An 18,751-nucleotide genomic window follows, 5' to 3' on the forward strand; every position below is an offset into this window, starting at 1 on the left:
AGTATCCCTGCTGCCTACGATTATCCCCGCTCGACGCGGAAGTACTACTTCCCCTGCCTGCCACCTGCTACCCGTGTCCGTCGATCCTCGGATCATGGAAGCAAGCCCTGCTCTTCCTCTTTATCAATAAAACTGAATCAACGAACGCTACTCTGTCCTGTCTCCGTTTCTGGCTTGTGACACAGACAAGAATACAAGTGTGCCTGTTTGAAAATACAGGGGGAGCAAAACTGAGTTTGATTTTGGTTTACTTACCTATTGATGATAAAATAAAACACATGGATAAAAACGTGTCGGAGTTCATGTTTCAGCTTCCTTCACTTGAGAACCTTCAATTCATCCATCTTCAATTCTCGCGGTTGCTTCTCTGTTTCTGTGTTCTTCCCTGTTGCGTAGAAGTAGAAATTGCTAGATATCCTACGCCCTTAGCATCCATGACTACATCCGCAAACAATGCACACAGCCTAAAATATAAAACATCGACTTGGAATCGACATTCTTTTTATTTTTAAGATTTTTTTTTCTTATTCTAATGGAAACACTCATGAAAAATATTGTAAAAAAAAAAATTACACTTAATGAGATGAGTTACTTTGAACTAATAATGCAGTGAATATTACTCTAGTAATTCTACTATTAAAAAAGTACAAAAACGCATCCGTACATAAAAAGTGGGGAAATATCAAAGACAAATTATCAGCTGTCTTGTTTTACTCAAAAATATATATGAATTAGAGAAATAAACCTATTCTCAGTTTTCCTTCCACATAAAAATAAAATAAAGTAGATAGATAGATAGATATATGTCTAGATAGCTAGATAGATGTCTAGATAGATAGATGTCTAGATAGATAGATATATAGATAGATGTCTAAATAGATAGATATATGTCTAAATAGATAGATATATAGATATATGTAAAAATAGATATATAGATATATGTCTAAATAGATGTATAGATATATGTCTAGATAGATAGATAGATAGATATATGTCTAAATAGATATATAGATGTATGTCTAAATAGATAGATAGATGTCTAGATAGATAGATATATGTCTAGATAGATAGATAGATATATGTCTAGATAGATAGATAGATAGATGTCTAGATAGATAGATATATGTCTAGATAGATAGATAGAAAAATAAAACTTTAATGCAATGATATGATTACGTATTGTCAATGTTTTTTCATAGAAAAACAGAATAATATGTAAAGTATGCCTGAATATTTGCCGAATTATTTGCCGATGAGGCAAGAGGGCAAAGCATGTCTTTTTAATAAAATAAATTTAATAAATTTTTAAGAGCAACGTCACACTCATTTTTTTACAGATACTGCTTTGAGTCAAGTGATAACTGACAGCAAGTACATATATCAATACTTATTTTTAAAAAACAATTACAGACCACATAATAACCATTACTGCAATTCTGTAAAAAAAAACCGATTTATTTAAAACCGGATTTATTTTATTTTAATTTCTAAATCGTCGCTCCTGATTGGCTGCAAGAGGATGGCTAAGTACCAATACTAACACAGTACTGTATATTCATCAAAATGTGATAAAACAAGCTATTGTTCACATCAGATATGTGTTTGTATTCATCCAAGGGCCAAGGTGATTACTTTAGTGAAACTCGCCTCGCGAAAGGCGAGAAAAAAGCGATTTAAACTGACTTGATCAATCAATTAATATCAGGTTTTCAAAGAGGATGACGTAATGCGAAAAACAAATGGTTCCGTCCTGGCAGGGTAGGATCTCCCCCGTTCCAGCCGTTCCATTCCATTCACATCCTAGGCAGGTGAGTCTCCGCCACCCCTGCTCTTCTCACCACGAATGGTACAGCCCGCATGCACTCTGTAGTTGTTGCTGAGGAGGTTCCGCCGTGCACTCAGTGGACGGCATCATTATTGGCAAGCCGCCTTTCGCGTTCTCTCATAAAGTCCCTTTTCGCTTCGATTAAAAATCCCCAAAAGGACAAAAAGCAATGGCTACGTTTTCTTACACAACTTACCTGGGACGCCACGGCGAGTTGGCGTTGCTTCACCTTTTGTTTCGTCTTACAGGTTAGTGGAATTCTATTCGTTTGGTTGCCGTTAAAATAGGAAGAAGTTTTAGGGGGAACCCAATTACGAAGAAGTTTTAGGGGAACCCAATTAGCAAGTGCACGTGTTGCTAGCGAGTAATTAAAGCCGTTTATTTCTATTAAGTTCCTTTATTTGCTATTTCTAGTTGTATTGAATGGAGCAGGTGCCTCGGGGGGGAAATAGCTCAGGTAAAACTTGGTTATAAGTTGAGTTGGCTCTCCGCTCGGTGGGGCTTCCATAGTAACCCGCCATAGGAACCGCCGAGGAGCAGATGCAATCCAATAGGACGTCCCCCCCACCCTGGTGTTCCAGTTTAAGTGTAATAAACCCCCCCCTGGATACGGCGGACTCGCCTTACGACCAATGTTCCCTGTAATTTTCCTTACGGGTCTGAGCGTTCACACAAAGTCGGCGAGCAGCGCTTGAAACAACAGTGAGCAACGGCAATCCCAAGTGTGGCAAGATAATTAATTATTAAACATGTCCAAAACTTCTTTCCGGCAATGCAAAATAATTTTTCTCTTTTGAATGAATTGACTCATGTACTATTGCAAAGGTTGTACGGCCTACAAACGTCGTTTGTTCTTAGAATTCTTTTTTTCCTGATATGTTTTGTCGCATAATACTAACATTTTTTGGGGCTTATTGAGTCGGTTGCACAATACAGAACTGTATTTAATCACATTTTTAGTGGAAGTACAATGTTGGAAACAAGATTCACTTGATAGAATTGGAAATTATTTGAATGCAACTCAAACTTTTTCTTTATTCCGTGTTTTTTTTTTAACTTTTTTTACATTCCTTTAAAAAAAATCTCATTGTGTTTATTTTTTCCGAGCTGTTACTTTTTTCTTATTGTTCTCTATTTACTTTTTTCCTACATTTCATTCTTTTCTTTTTTTCTAGCTTTTTTCTAAATGTTTCCCTTTTTTTTCCTCTTCCTTTTATTACTTTTTTTCTCAGCTTTTCACTACTTTTTGATTTCGGTATTTTTTTTTTCTTCCATTCCCCCCTTCCTTTAAGTCATTTTGTGCATCATTTTACATCATATTTGGTCATGTTGGGATTAAAGAAGCAAAAACGACCCGAAGAGCCGTTTAGGACCCGAAAGAGCCGGTTCCTTTTAGTGAGCCGAGCCGAAGAAGCCGGTTCCTGACAAACTCTGCTAACTGTACTCAACTTTGTTCTACTTCGACTCGACTTCAAAATACCGCATTTAGGACACAACGTCGGGGGAACCCGTGTATTTTGACCTTCATGCATTGTAACTTTGACTTAAGTCGCTTCTTAATTAGTCATTTTGAGCCCTGATTTTTGTGCGCTGGCTCGATTTTCTTGTGCGCTGAGAATGTGCGAACAGTGCGCAATTACGAGGGAACACTGCTTACGACCGTTTCACTTTGGAATAACACGTTTGTCAGCGCCTCTTTACTGAATTTTCCCAACATTGACCACGCATTATGTCGTGGGAGTTAAAACTTAAAAAAAAATAAAAATCGAACAGTTTGTAGTACAGTAATCCCTCATTTTTCACAGGGGTTGCGTGCCAAAATGGTGCTGCAATAGTCTAAACTGGTGAAGTAGAAACTAGGAGTGGTCCATACTGAGAATTTTTATACTTTTTGCCTGGGAATGTCAAACATTGAATGATTTAACCGTTTCCCTTTGAGTTTATAATTTCAAAAAATACAGCACATTAGCTCAGGAGGTAGAGCGCTTGTCTTGGGATCAAGAGTTTGCAGGTTCGATTCCCGGCTCCTCCGTGTTATATGATATATACTGAATCCCTAATGCCCCCAATAGAAGGTGACTCTGCTATCGGTTAGTTAGTGTGTAAAAGGGAAAAGTGTGAAGCACATTGTAAAGCGCTTTGATAGGTCTTTATTGACTTGAAAAGTGCTATAGAAATGCAGACCATTACATCATCATCACAAATATTTTAAGCAATAAATAGTTCTGTATTCAAATACTGTAAAGAAAATAATAAAAAATGGGAATATTTCTATTACTACAGTTTAAGATCAAAAGTTAAGAGTCAGACTAAAAGAAGCAGCGATGTAACAAAATTGCAAACACTGTATAACAATGTTAAAGGGACAACTAAAGTACCTTTCATTTCAAAATATCTTGAAATTAAAGTCGGTAACTTTCGATTGTCTCTCATTGGCCCTGTCGAATTAGTGAAAACGGACTTACAGGTTTTTGTTCAGGAACAGTAACTTGTTCACATTTTTGATTGCAGCTTGTTTCCCTTTTTTCCATGTGTTTATGTAAATTTTGAGTGTTGCCATAGTAGCAAAGCATTCTACTACGCAAATTACACCTGGCATTGCTTTTGTTGTTGAAAAAATGTCCAGACAGCGCCTCCTATTTGCCTCTATCAATTTTTAGCTTCTGGTAGGGGTGGGGACATTATTCCAGTCATCTCTTCTGCCTGGCAGGCAGGATGCAGCAGCAGACCAGGTAGGAAGAGGTGCCAAAAATGTGCCTGTAGGTCAGAGATTCAGGCATATACTTAAGGAAGGGATAGGCAACCCGAAATGTTGAAAGAGCCATATTGGACCAAAAAAAAAAATATATATATATATATATATATATATTAAAATCCTTTTTATAGCCTTAAAATGAATGCCATGCATGCTGTATGTATCTACATTTGTTATGTTAGCCTACTATCAAAAAGTTGTATGGACCATGTCTGTTCTGTTGTAGGATACCGACTCAAGTTCAACTTTGTTACAATATTCATGAATTACAGTATGTTTCATTGCTTTTGACAAAATTAAAGAAATATAACGACTTATCACAGGCAATTAAGTATTTTGGCGCTGAATGTCCTTGATTTGCTGTTGGGTGATGTTGATTGCTATTTTAACGACCTTTTCCTTCACTGTCTTAGTAGAGAGAGGCATGTCTTTAATTTTCTGTATTATTTCACTTTTTTTCTTAAGTCTGCAAATATGTTTTTTGATATTTTGAGGAATGACGCCTTCATGCAGTCACCATTGTTGGGAATGAAATATCAAAATGTACCGTTTACCAAATTGTCCTGATTAGTTATCTGACTCCATTAACCAAACAACCTACATTCACTCAACAATTTATGCGCGCTTGTTTCTTGCGGGAAAAGATGAACAGGAAAGCCAACATTTCCACACGGGGGCAGATTTATTTTCATTAACAATTTAACTAATTGTACTCCATCGAAAACGGGCGAATTATTGACGTTTGAGTCTGTGTGTAGCCTTCTTCTCAGGTCCTTTAGCTTTTTCCTATTGGCCATCTTCTCCCCGCATAATAGTGTGCCGACTCCTCCCATGGGCGCGCCAAAAAAGCCCCCTGGGCTTCACCATCTCGTAGAAGAGCGTCTTGATGTCTGGGGTACTCAAAACAACGGCGAGCGTTTCTCAAAACAACCCCTGCCGTTCTCCTTCAGAGTCCTGTTATCAACAGAACTAGACAAAATATTTTACTTTTGGAACAGCCTGACCTGTCATTGAACTAAAGCCTACTCAGTGAAAATCTTCATTGCATTATGAGTCAATCGTATAAAATCCTTTATAGTCAAATGTATAAAATCCTTCTATGAACGGTTTTCCCCGTTTTATTAGCTCGTGGATGGCAACAGAACATGTAAAGGTACTGTTGTTTGGAGATGCAATCCACTTCTTAAATCAATTTTTGCACTCATCTTATTTCTCCAGAAGTGATTTTTTTTTTCTCACACCCAACTGGGTACGCTGCATCTAATGTCTGATCCATTCCTCTTTTTGTCATTTAATAACTTGATAACTTCTCCCTATTTGAATGCAAATAATTTGGTCCAAGAAACGTTGAATCCTCTTGAATCCTTTGGGGTCCATGGCCGATTTGTTGATCGGCCGCCTGCCTTGCCGGTGACGCTTCCCCTTTAAAAGGGGCGGAGCTAGGGCAACACGGTAGAGTGGAGCGAGAGAGAAAAGCGATGAAGCAAACCGGAGTTCAGCTCGTCGCTCGTGAAAATGTAAACTCTATTCCACTCATTTTTACAGCACTGTAAAACGTTAAGTGTGTCAGGTTTATCCTACGACGGAATCGTATTAAAATAAGAATATATTTTCCTCCTATATTTTCTAAATGTGTAAACAACTTTGGAAAAGCGCCAGGGAGCCACTCCGCAGCGTCGAAGTGTCGCAATCGGCTCCTCAGCCAAGTGTTGCCGACCCCCGACTTGAAGAATGGCCGATGGTGCTCGGTGAGAGAGAGAAGGGCTGTGCTATCTACAGTCTTACAGAAGTGGAGCTTTGAAGAAATTGGTGAAGGAGAAAACTATCGATCCCAAAAGTGAAAATCTGCGAATTAGCGACACCCATTTAAAACAAAAATTCAAAAAAAAAAAATCTCATCTCATTATCTGCACCACTTATCTTTATTAGGGTCGCGGGGGGGCTGGAGCCCATCCCAGCCATCTCCGGGCAGGGGACACCCTGAACTGGTTGCCAGCAAATCACATTAGCTCTCGCAGCTAGCTGCGTTCTTCATCGACGCACGAGCCGAGTGATCCACCGCTAAGAGTCGTACAGCTGGGCGATTTTACGTCCGCCCGGGACGATCGGAGACAAATTCACAACAGGGTTTTTACTTATGTCGCACCGCGGGTGCCGTTCGGTCGCTCCTGCGAGCGAGCTCCTAACCCGCAGCGCGGGTACTTTCGGGCGCGATACGCACGACACCGCGACAAGCGGGTTGGGCGCGGTGGCCGGCGCCCGGCGTCTCCCGCCCGGGCCGCGATGGCTCTACATGGCGCTACACGGCCCTCGATGGCTCCGGCCGACGGACAGACGGCCGCGGGGGAAAGGGGTAGCTGGGGGGACCTGTGGGGTTAGGGGGGGGCGGTGAAGCGAAAGCCGCACCGAAACCGCGCGCCGTGCTAGGGTCGTCTGCCGAGGGGGATTCCCGCAATAAGTGAAAATCTGCAAAGTAGCGACGCCCCTTACCCCCCAATTTTATTTTATTTTATTTTTATTTTTTAATGTTTTTTTTGTTTTTGTTTGTTTTTTAACCATTGCAGACCGCGAAGCTCTGAAGCCGCGAACGTCGAACCGCGAAGTAGCGAGGTCCCACTGTACTTGTATGGATGATATTGATATTATGGTATCGATGATATCAATACTGTGGTATCAATGATATTGATCCGCCCACTCCTAGTAGAATTTTTTTTTTTTTTCTTATAAACTCTATTAGTGTTTTTCAACCCTTTTTAAACCAAGGTACACTTTTATTCATGAAAAAGTTCAGAGGCACACCTTCCGTCAAATGTTTGAAAATGAAGTTATGTCAAATATTTCACTGTACTTCCTCATAAGTAGGTAATAAGTATATAAAAAGAAGAAATATTACTTAAAATAAAAAAGAACGATGTGCTTTATTTTTTACAGTGCAATCTTAAACCGCTTTGTTAAACAAATTTAAGTTATTAAATGTACTGTACTACTTCATGAGCAGATAATTAATACATAAAAAGAATATAAAAAATCTACTGCCACCTACTGATATGGATGACTTATAGTTCCTCGTCTAAAGAGAGCAAAAATACCGAATAATGGCCTGATTGTTGGCAAGATAAAATTGGGCAAATTCCAGCGGCACACTAGACAAGGTTTTAAGGCACACTAGTGTGCCCCGGCCCACTGCTTGATAAACACTGCTCTATTATACATTGAAATCAAAGAACAAACTCAATTTCCAGAAACGAATAAAAGTACTGTACTTTATGAATGTTCAAATAACATCAGTACTCTAAAATTAAAATTTTAAGAATAATCGTGGTGCTTTATTGCACTAAAGGGTGGAATTTGAGGTCAACACAGTTTTTATCTCGTATAATACTTTATTGCCATCATGTGGACACCATAGAAAACGGTCGGTAACCCAAAATGTTAAAAGAGCCATATTGGACCCAAAAAATAATGATTTGGAGATGCAAAAGATTTTTTACAAGCCTTATAAACAAGGAAAACCTTACTATATCTATATTCTTTGGAAAACGTAGAGAATGTGTCCTCTTTGTCCTTTTACAGACACATATATTTTTCCATTTTCCAAACATTTTTGAAAGAGTCCCTAGGAAGCTTAGAGTTGCATATGGGTCGAGCATTCCAACTTTGTTGGCGATAGAAAGCATCCTCCTCTGCTTCTTGGTGCTTTTCTCGGTCCAGTGTTTGGTGGACATGGTGGCTTTTTGAGTAACTCGAAGTTGGAAAGTTTGCGCATGAAACTGTAGTTTTGCGAAGCTGTTATATGTATTTGTACAACTCAGACCACAATGCTATTGACACGTGGGCAGACATGAGCAAGAAAGGGGCAGGGCAACTGTTAAGCCAATCAGAATGCAGAACTCGAAATCTGCGAAGTAGCGAAAACACGAAGCCGCAAGGGATTACTGTAACGTGTTTTTTCAGTGGCTCTTTATGGCTTTTACCACACTAAACGCTGCAGGAAAAAAATATTTTGTGTCCTAAAATTTACAAATTTTGCGGCATTTGTGCGGTTGACGAGTTTCATCTCTAATGCAATTCTGCTATTATTCAAAGTCACATAAAATTCTGGTCTTTTATTGGTTTGCGTCACGGCATCATCAGAAATGCTGATATGCTATCTGTCGAATTACCCCCCACAATGCCTTTCTTCATACAGTTCAGAAATTCGTGTGTAAAAACATGATACAATTCTGTTGTTTTTGTACTGTATTTGTTTCGCTATCCCAAGGCTTGCAGTAATGCTCAAGGGAGAAGCGTTCCATTATAACCATGGAAACGAGGCTAGCTAGCTATTAAGAAATACAAAGAGGGCCCACAAACCGCTACCATTGCTAAGATCTAATGGCTGTAACCGTATAGAGGCGTTTAAAGCAAAGAAATCTTGGCCAGTGAAAGGTTTTAAATCCGTTTTATTAAACTAGAGAAATTCATTTTGCCAAGCATTTAATGAGACCGACTTTATAAAAACTTTTTTCCCCATTTAAAACTACCTTCTGGCCTTTTTAATGTCAGGTCAAACTTTTCTCAAAACCTTTTTAAATTTTGACCTTTTTTTTACTACGGCATTTGCTGCCGATTAAAGCCGACTGCTTCAAATATCGGCCAAAATAATTGGCCAAACGGAAGCCTGTTTTTTTAGAAATGTCCTCACCTGGAAAAACATGAAGGTACCTTGAACGTAATAGCATTATCAATTAGCATATAATGTGTCTGTATATGATTGTTCTTTCTAAGCTTCTTTTCAAATAATGGACTCAAGTTGGAGTTTGCTACAAAATTTAGTATGTGGGAAGTCAAGCAAGGTGCCATATAGGTTCACCTGTTTTTCATACAGGTTATGAGATTTTTGAGCAAAGTTGGGTAGTTTTTGTGGAGAAGGCCTAGGCGATGTGTCACAGGGCGATGCAGTAATGGTACAAGAAAAGGCGAGCAGGAAAAAAGGGTTAACTGGCAAAAAAACACACACAGAGAGCCGCCAGCGGGGGCTAACCGAGACCGATCAACAAAAGGCGACCACATCCTCCGCAAGAAAACGTGTGAGGCCGGCCGACCAAAAAACACTCGGTGAGCAGCCAGGCTATGGCGACAAGTGCAAAGCTAGCGGGAAATGAAGAATCCAAGGAACATGGCAAAATTGTCGCTCACGCTAGACTAGCCATGTAAATAAACATGCGGAGAACAGTCAGGATAACCAGGAACCAACAACAAAAAGCAGCAATGGCTCGGCGATAAGACTTCGTTAGCTGGGAATTAACCAAGCGACAGTCCCTGGGCAGCCCCAATGCTAACATGGAGCTTGCTGGACAAAAATATACCAATATTGCCACACGCAGTGGAAAACACAAATTTAAAGCCACACTCTCTTACCTCCAAGAAGAAATGAGCGGTGTGCAATCACTGTTATCTGCTAGTCATTTTTTGCCGGCCCTCATCGCACCCCCATACTACCTGACCAACAACTGCTTTCAAACAGCCGCCGGTTCTTGCGGGCTCTTCGACATTGCACCTAGTGTCAAGGTTCATACGGATGCTAGAAATCTTTGAAAATATATGAATCTTAATGTTGTGTTTTCAAGAATTGAAAAGTGCTTGTAAATGCGTGAAATTCTTGCCATGTTTCTCAAGTCTGCTTAAAAATGACGCTGACACTGCTCTTTTATGGCTTTGCCTTTGCCATTGCATTTCTTCTCTCGTGATTAACCGCAGCTAGCATTAGTTTGTACAACCTTGTCCCATGACAATAAGTGCATGCTAAACCTAAACAAGGCACTTTGAAATGTGTATTAGTGCAACAATTTCATATCAATTACTTATTATTATAAAAGTTGCCTGCCCTATTTTTCACAACTTGAAACACAATAAGACTAATCGCAAAAAAAAACTTTGTTGCAAAGTATTAAGGATTAATAATCAGAATATATAACAGAACGCTTTAAAATGAAGTTTATAAATGTACTTATAACTTTCATTGCATGTTTTCCATCTGCCATCAGTATGTACCTGTATTCACTCATCTTCATTCATGCAATGTTTGTTGCTTCGTCTGCTACAAGCCACGTGAACTCCTCTTCCCCCGATGCTTTTAATGTATGTTAACATTTTCTAGCGTCATTCATTTTGCTAGCTTATTTTGATTCTTTCTTCTGGGGCTGAGGTTTTGGCTTGATTCCTAACCACTTCTCCATTTTTCTTGTGTTCTCTGTGCGTCTACTTTTGAAAATGTTATGCAAATGTGCGACCTTAAAAGGCTCGGGAAAGTCCGGAAGCAAAAAGTTATTCGATGCAGGCTTCTGATTGGCTGCTGAGTATGCAAATTGCGAAACGAACTTCCGAAATTTTCAAACCAAACAAAGATTTCGAAATCGGAATAAAGCAAACGTTTGATTTGAAAAGAAATCTTCTGGGTTTTTTTTTTCCCTTTGAAAAGTTGTCGGCCACCCGGGCAGACATCGACGTAAAAGATGCACGCCCCGGGTGTCCGGGCAAACATTATTTCAGACACTGTTCAAAGGCATGCGAAAAAATAAGGTAGTGTTTCCCAGTGGTAAATTGTATTAGCAAAAACTGAAAATATAAGCTACATATTACTGTCAATTTTACTTAACACCTATATTGGGAGAGATTTTGCTCAAAAACAAACCTATTCATAATTTGCACAAGATTATCATATGTCTTGAGAAATGCGCACGCAGGATTACAAATCGATTTCTTAAATCAGAAAGTACATGATTCACTCCAGATTTTTTCTTTAAATGGTACTGGAGGAATTGGAAAATTTGTTTTGAAATTCGGCCATGAAAAGGCTGTCAACACTGTCATGTTTTTGCCAGCGTCAATTAGCCTAACAGGCGCCCAGTAACCAGAAAACACGTGAGCACTCCTAAACAATTAAAGCATTATTATGGTGCCATTGCCACAACACAAAGAGCGCCACCTACCCCACCAATAACTTAACCTGGTAATCAAGCAAAGTGTCTCTAATTCGATGTGAAGTCTGTTATCTCTCTTCATGCGCGAGCCTACCAGTTCCTCACCTTGTCCGGCGGACGCATGGTCACATTAAGCTACTTAGCAGTTCTCATCAAGTTGTCCCTGCCTCCATCTTAACAGTTTAGCTCAATATTATTTTCACATTAATACCGTTGTGTCCTCTCTCGCAATTAGATTGTTTCCCACGATGGTTCTCCACCCTGTTTGTCTAGGAAATTCCTGTGTTGGGGGTTGTTATGTTGAGCCTATCTGTTGGGTAACAGTGGGTTAGAAGTGCTAAATGGCTCGCTTGCACACTCACTTTCCGAAGTAGGTAACGGATTAAGAGGAAAGCGTTAATTAATTCACACTTTAAAGCCAAACGGCGACTCGCTTCAACAGATGAATTTCCATTCAAATGCTTGAGAAATTAGAAGCATTGTTTCTATTAACCGTTCCTATGCAAAGTCCGGTCTATAATTTGCACATGTATTCAATTTCACTCGCACATGGCCACATTTTGGATGCTATTATCCAATCGACGTTCAATGAAAAAAAACATCACGTTTTAACTGCTCGGCATGACTTTCTCTTAAGTCATTGATCACATCGTTGCAAAATAATTGTTTCCACATTACATTGTTTGCAAAAAAGGTCTCTTGTAAGGCTTATTGTTAAAAAAGCCAATTTTTCAACCTCATCAGTTAGCTTTAGCGCAACTTGCATTCTCTGCAAAATGATGATAGACCCTCCCGATTAATTCTTCAGTCATTTTATCTGCAGTGTTTGTAGATGCAGTGAGGGAAAAGAATTTTGCTGCGCTTGTCACCTGATTGTTTTTAATGGATATTACAAAAGTAGTTTCCTGATTTCTATTAGTTCTCGTGAGACAAATGCCATAGAGCGTACAGTAGACCAATTTTTTTTTCAACCTTTTTGAGCTGAGGCGCAGTTCTTTCATTCAGAATAATCCCACGCTACACCACTAGCTGAAAATGTAGAAAAAGGAGCCTTTATAAACAATATAAGTGTTTTTAACATTGAAGAATGACATTACAATATATTATAACGTCTTAAATTGGAATCAAATAAACACAATAGTATATTAAAATATTTCATATTTATATTCACTGAGTGCGAAATCTGGGCCAGTTTGGATGAATGCAGAGCTGATATCCTTGCAGTAATTGAAGACACACACGAAGCTCTTCCTCCACAGCTCTGTCTTTCTCGTACTAATTTGCTTGTCTCTAAGCACAAGATAATTTGTTACCTGCTGCCGTTTATTTTATGGAAAAGTACTCCATAATTACTCTGCCAGGCGCTAGACCAGACAGGCGTACAGATTGGATGATTTCCCATGGAACACCTGACAATATCTCGTGGCACACCGGTGTGCCGTGGCACACCAGTGTGCCGTGGCACACCAGTGTGCCGTGGCACACCAGTGTGCCGTGGCACACCAGTGTGCCGTGGCACACCAGTGTTTGAAAAACACTGCAGTAGACCCCCAGGACACGGCGGCCCCACTTTACGACGTTTTACAATTTCTAACGAGATGTTTTTTTTCAAACCCTCTTTACGGCATTTTCAACACTACCTAACACCACAAATCCTTTTGTGTGCCAGAAAAAAAATAATTTTACGGTGTTCTTATGTATAGTGCCATGAAAAAGTATTTGTTCCCCTTCCTGATTTTTCTTTTTGCAAATTTAGCACTCCCAAAGGTTTCAATCTTATTATCACAACCCAAGGAAATACAAATACAAAGATTTATTAACACACTAAAAACTAGGCGTATCTGGCCCAAAGTGAAAAATCTCGAGTGTTTGGTAAAGACTTTGCTAGAATACTGTATTTTGTGCTGTATTTATTTGCTCTGTGTCCGAAGGCTTCAATGATGCTTAAGGGGAATCAAAAACGTGACAACCATGGAAATGAAGCTTGCGATTATCAAGGAATACCGTCACTTAGTTCCATGGCTGTAACCAATAGATGATTCGAACTACAGTATTAAGGACCTGGTTAAATCAAGGAATGCATTAGCAATGGTTTCTATTCCCTACTATACCTCAAGTTCACTTTGTGATTCCCACCTCTGAACGATTTCATGTCGTTTCTCTAGGGTATATGGTATTTAGACTTTTTTTTTTCCTTTTTTTTATGCATTTTTCAATAAACTTTGCAGAGCCGGAGCTAAGGCTAAGCGGCAAGCGGCGTTATAAGTCTTCGGTACTGTCCGTAATCATGGTAAATATGAACTCTACCAAATAAGACAGACGAAATAGCTGTGCTGGTGAAAAACATCAAAGCGTACAGGGAGTGCAGTTTTCTGTGTTTTACGGAAACGTGGCTCACGTCTAGCACCCTGGACGCTAACGTGGAGCTATCCGGAGCTACCCGGCTTCAACGCTGTTAGACAGAGACTCAAAAGCCTTCGGGAAGTAGAGAGGAGGCGGACTCGCTATGTACGTAAACACGAGGTGGTGTAACCCTGGGCACAAAGATTTCCATCTGCTGCAGGAACGTCGAACTTTTGGCCTAGCGTGTGACGTCATCCACTCTGCTGTTGCTAAACTACAACACAGCACCCCGAGGCCATCCTGTTAATCTGTTAATAAACAACAAAAGGATACTGCTGGAAGTGTGAATTTCCCTACAGGGATGAATAAAGTATCTATCTATCTAAAACATAACACTACCCTGTGAATCCTTAACTGTTGGCCTGTTTGCTATATTAGTTTTGCAAGAAATTGTTTTTTTATAGAGTGGTTTCCTCCAATTGATTTTCTTTCTGTGATGGACATTCCAACGACTGTAAAAGCCAGGTCGCTTGTCCAAGAGCTTGATTTGTCACTCGAATACGTCCGGACTGCAAATGATGATTCAGCTGCACTCTGGTCCTACTCCGCACAAACGCTACCGCCGCTCATCTATTTTATGCTCCGGTTCCCCACTTTCAGCAAGACCCTGCCAAGACATGCATATTTATATACTCGCTGCCACTTGAACATGCTTGATGGACTGGCTTGAAGTAACTGCCAGTGGCTACTCTATCCAAACGAGAACGTCTGCGCTAAGGTATGAATCAAATGATCCCACCCAAAGTGTCTCTGACATGAAGCCACATTAAAAGGGGGTATCCTGTGGGGAAAAGGCAGTTCAGTCTCCGGTAGTGATGGAGGGAATCCTCGGGAACGTATTCGAAATCTTTTTCCTGCTTGCACGCGTTACGGTTAGTTCTGTCACCCCTCGGAAAGTAGCGAACGTGACGTTATTATTGTCTCAAGTGAGAACCGGCGTCACACAGTCCCCAAGGAGCACTGTGTCCTTGATGCTAGGATATCTATCCATTTTTTTTTCCCCTGCAGAGTGCGAAAGTAAATGGAACGCTTTGAATTCTATTCGTGCACCGAGAAGTTTCTTTTTGAAATTCTCCTAAAAGTACACGGAGTACATCCTGCTCACTATTATGTCAAGATAGGCTGCAGATGTGATCAAATAATATTCGCCCCTATTCTCATCACTTTTTCTTCTCGGTTGCAGAAAAACCAGGGCACGCTTATGTAAGGTTGTCATGTCGCCGATAAAAAATTTAACACCGTCGCTATACCTCTGTCATTACATATTCACAAGTGGAGAAACGCTCGCTTCCATTCCTAGTACTGCACCGTTGTTTGTTGTCTAGCGTTATTATTGCGCCTTTACTGAAATGGCGGGTCAAGAAATCAATTTTGGAGGATAAAAAAGGCTACACAAATGAGTTTTTCGGTTGATTATAAATAATTGGGGCACTGAAAAGTATTCCAAAACAGAACATTGGTTAAAATTACTGTTGTAAATTATTTGGGTAAAAGTCTGTTACATTTTGAAGATGAGCACATCACTGGCTTTGATGAAGATAAGACCAATTTGTTGAATCGTCTCATACGTGTTCAAAGAATGCAGGAATCAAATGACGTAAGAGGGAGTTCTTTTTTATTGATACACAATTTCAACAAGAAACTCAGCGAATCAGATATGCGTGGGTCTTTATAGTTTTCAACATAGCACGTGTACCCGGTTTGGCCCCGTCCCTTTTCACCTCTGAAGGCGTACATGCCCAGGGTTCCGTCCTTATTTGGAAGTGTTTTTAAGTTTATACCAGTTTATGTCACCTTGCCCTTTGCCGTTGTCTCTTGTCCTCCCTTAAGGAGGATTGTTCATACTAATTCGTCCGCCGAGACCTTCCCGAGATGTAAGCAACATTTCTCCCAACTGTAAGCAAGTCTTTCTACATTTCTTTCTAAATGTATGCTAATCTATTCTACAAATGCAAGTTTATTTTCTACAACAGCTTCAGACTAAAATTGTCCACTTCCAAAGATACACTTGTTAATGAGACAACAGGATACGTTTTTATGTGTAATTTTGGCACTGTCAAGTTTAGGTGTATACAATGTCTATTTGCGTAATGAGGTTGCTCCCACTTTGCCCCTTTAATCGGAATTCTCTCCAATGATATGTATACGGGTTTATTCTTTGGTTTCTACGTCAAGTCATGTTTATTTGTATAGACCTTAATCAGTCTCTCAAAGGGCTGCACAGATCCAAGACTATTGCAAACTACAGACTATTATGACAATTTCCCCTGATCTAAAACCTACATGAGGGCAAATAATGCACAGATATTGTCAACATAAAATATAGGTTATTCATATGCTATAGAATAGAAGTGTGTTTTAAGCTTAGATTTAAACATTTCCACTGAGATTGCAGATCAAATCTCAGGGGAAAGAGCATTCCACAGCACCAGGGCCCGAATGGAGAACGCTCTGGAACCAGCTGATTTCTTCTTGGATCTTGGGATCACTAGTAGACCAGGGTTTTCAGAGCGAAGGCTCCGGACCGGAACATAGAGGGAGATTATATCTGAAAGATATGAGGGTGCAAGTCCATGCATGATTTTGTATACTACCAACAGAACCTTAAAATCACATCTTAAACTGACAGGGAGCCAATGCAGATTAGCTAAAATCGGGGTTATGTGATCAAACTTTCTTGTCGTACTTAAAAGCCTCGCTGCAGGGTCTTGAGTTTGGACTTCGGGAGACCGAAGAGTCGTGCATTACAGACGAAACGGGAGGTAACAAACGCATGAATTTTAATCTCCGCATCCGACTGAGACAGCATAGGGCGAATATTAGCAATGTTGCGAAGTTGGAAAACAGCTGTTCCAGTCATATGCTTAACATGTGTTTGAAAGGATAGATTGACACCTACTCATTAATAATGTGCCAATCATTTCATATATAAGTCTCACTGGAGCATAAGTTACCCCCCCCCCCCCCGGCCAAACTATGATAAAAACAGACTTGTAGTCGAGAAAATATGACTGTAATATATTGTTACATTCCTATATATTATGTAACTGTTGATGCTTTGTCTCAGATTTTGACTGTCGGAGGAGATTTTTAGAACGCAACACCGGCGAAAACTGAATGATTACTTTAAAGCATTTCTTTGTCCGTTGGTGATACCTCCATCGCCTTGAAAAGAAAATGTCTTGTAGGATTTGATTACTTCCAGAGGTTTCCAAGTGAAATATTTGCCTGTGTGCGGGGCGCCCTGTGTGCGGGGCAGCAGTAGCTCAGGAGGTAGAGCGCTCGTCTTGGGTTCAAGGGATCCCAGTTCGAATCCCGCCTCGTCCGTGTTACATGTCGAAGTGTCCTTGGGTAAGACACTGAACCCCTAATACCCCCAATAAGCAGGTTAGCGCCTTACATGGCTGCAAGGCCGCTATTGGGAAATGTGGAGCACATTGTAATGCGCTTTGGGAAGTCATTGACTTGAAAAGCGCTATATAAATGCAGATCTTTTCATTTCATTTCATGTGTAACGGGTGTAATAATAACTTTTGTTTTATTGAAATTCCTGCTGAAATATGTGTATAGTTTTTGGTAAGTGTCCTGCCATGATGAGTCCAACAGTGCCACCTGCTGGTATGGGGTGGGGTTTGGTTTTGGCTTCTGACATGTGACCGGGAGGCGGGGTTTGTTGGCAGTCTACAGAGAGCTGCTAACGAGATCAAAGCCAGCTGAAAAGCTAATTTTGTGACTCATTTCATCTGCAGGTCAATTTTACCCGTTTTTATACTCATTATTGTTCTATTTTCTCATATATATTAAAAAGGATGATGTTGGTTAAAATTCAGAATAAGGAAAAATATGTTGAATTCATTGTAAACGTTAAAAAAAAAAAACAACACTATACGATCTCTTGTTAAAATGGATGTAAAAATGTATTGTGATATTCTAAAATGTATTTTATGTAAATTGAAAAGAAAGCTCTTTGATATGCTTTGGGCAGTCTACAGAGCGAGCTGCCAACGAGATCAAAGAGATCAAAGCCAGCAGAAAAGCTAATGTTGTGACTCATTTCATCTGCAGTAACTGTAATAAAAACCTCATCATCCAGTCCAGCGTGAATGTGGATCTTTGGTGGGACAAGTACACCGCGGTTACACATGCATAGCGATATGCAACATAGTATTGAGTCGGTTTTCTGTGCAAAACTGAGATTGCCTTGTTTGAGCCAACTCATTAACCAACACTCTGGAATCAAACCCTGCAAGAAGCCTGTCACTTTTCCTTCTGAGCAACTTCTCCTTGAAGGATATAGCGATAGGTTTTGTAGGGCAATCTATGGTCGCCTCCAGTGCTTGTCGAACAAAATCAATTATATATTTGCTTGACGGCAATATCACAGAGTCAGCCCCCCGCCGATAATGGAGGACGACGTCTTTCAGTTTGGCGAGACGGAGCTGATTTTGGCAGAACAACAACGGAACTGTTTTGGACTCTGTTGCCCAGCAGCACAGCAGGGTTCGATTAGTCTTGATGTTTCCACGCTTGCAGTTTGTTGCAGTTAGTGACGGTCCAAGGCTTAGGGACAGGTTTTTTAATTTGATTTCTTAACGAGTGACGTCATTTGTCTATTTTCTCTGGATAAAAGCATCTTTCCTAGTCTCCGTCCCTCTCACTTTTTTTCTTTCTGTGAGCGGTGATGTCATCTTCCTATCCATGCGTACCCCCGCTCCTACGCCGCCTTCCCCGGGATCTTGCCGTTTCAGTTTTTTTCCCCTTTTGAAATGAGCTTTCGTTTTTCGAGCGATGACGCATTCGTGACAG

The 18,751-nt window shown here is 40.2% G+C and overlaps 1 protein-coding gene across 3 annotated transcripts in view; it reads left to right on the forward strand.

The window, feature by feature from the left end:
* The first annotated feature begins 1,916 nt into the window (after positions 1-1,916).
* The window catches only part of nectin3b (nectin cell adhesion molecule 3b), a 56,903-nt gene continuing 40,068 nt past the window's right edge, over positions 1,917-18,751 (forward strand). For all 3 annotated transcript variants that reach the window (XR_015847292.1, XM_088321096.1, XM_088321095.1), the window contains exon 1: positions 1,917-2,073. Coding sequence is in view for 2 of the 3 variants with exons in the window: in XM_088321096.1 (XP_088177222.1) it covers positions 1,995-2,073 (79 nt within the window). In the remaining variant the exon portion in view is untranslated. The remainder of the gene's footprint in view (positions 2,074-18,751) is intronic.

This window comes from Urocampus carinirostris, chromosome 17 (assembly GCF_059441175.1).
Source record: "Urocampus carinirostris isolate Australia breed hairy pipefish chromosome 17, RoL_Ucar_1.0, whole genome shotgun sequence".
Classification (NCBI taxonomy): domain Eukaryota; kingdom Metazoa; phylum Chordata; class Actinopteri; order Syngnathiformes; family Syngnathidae; genus Urocampus; species Urocampus carinirostris.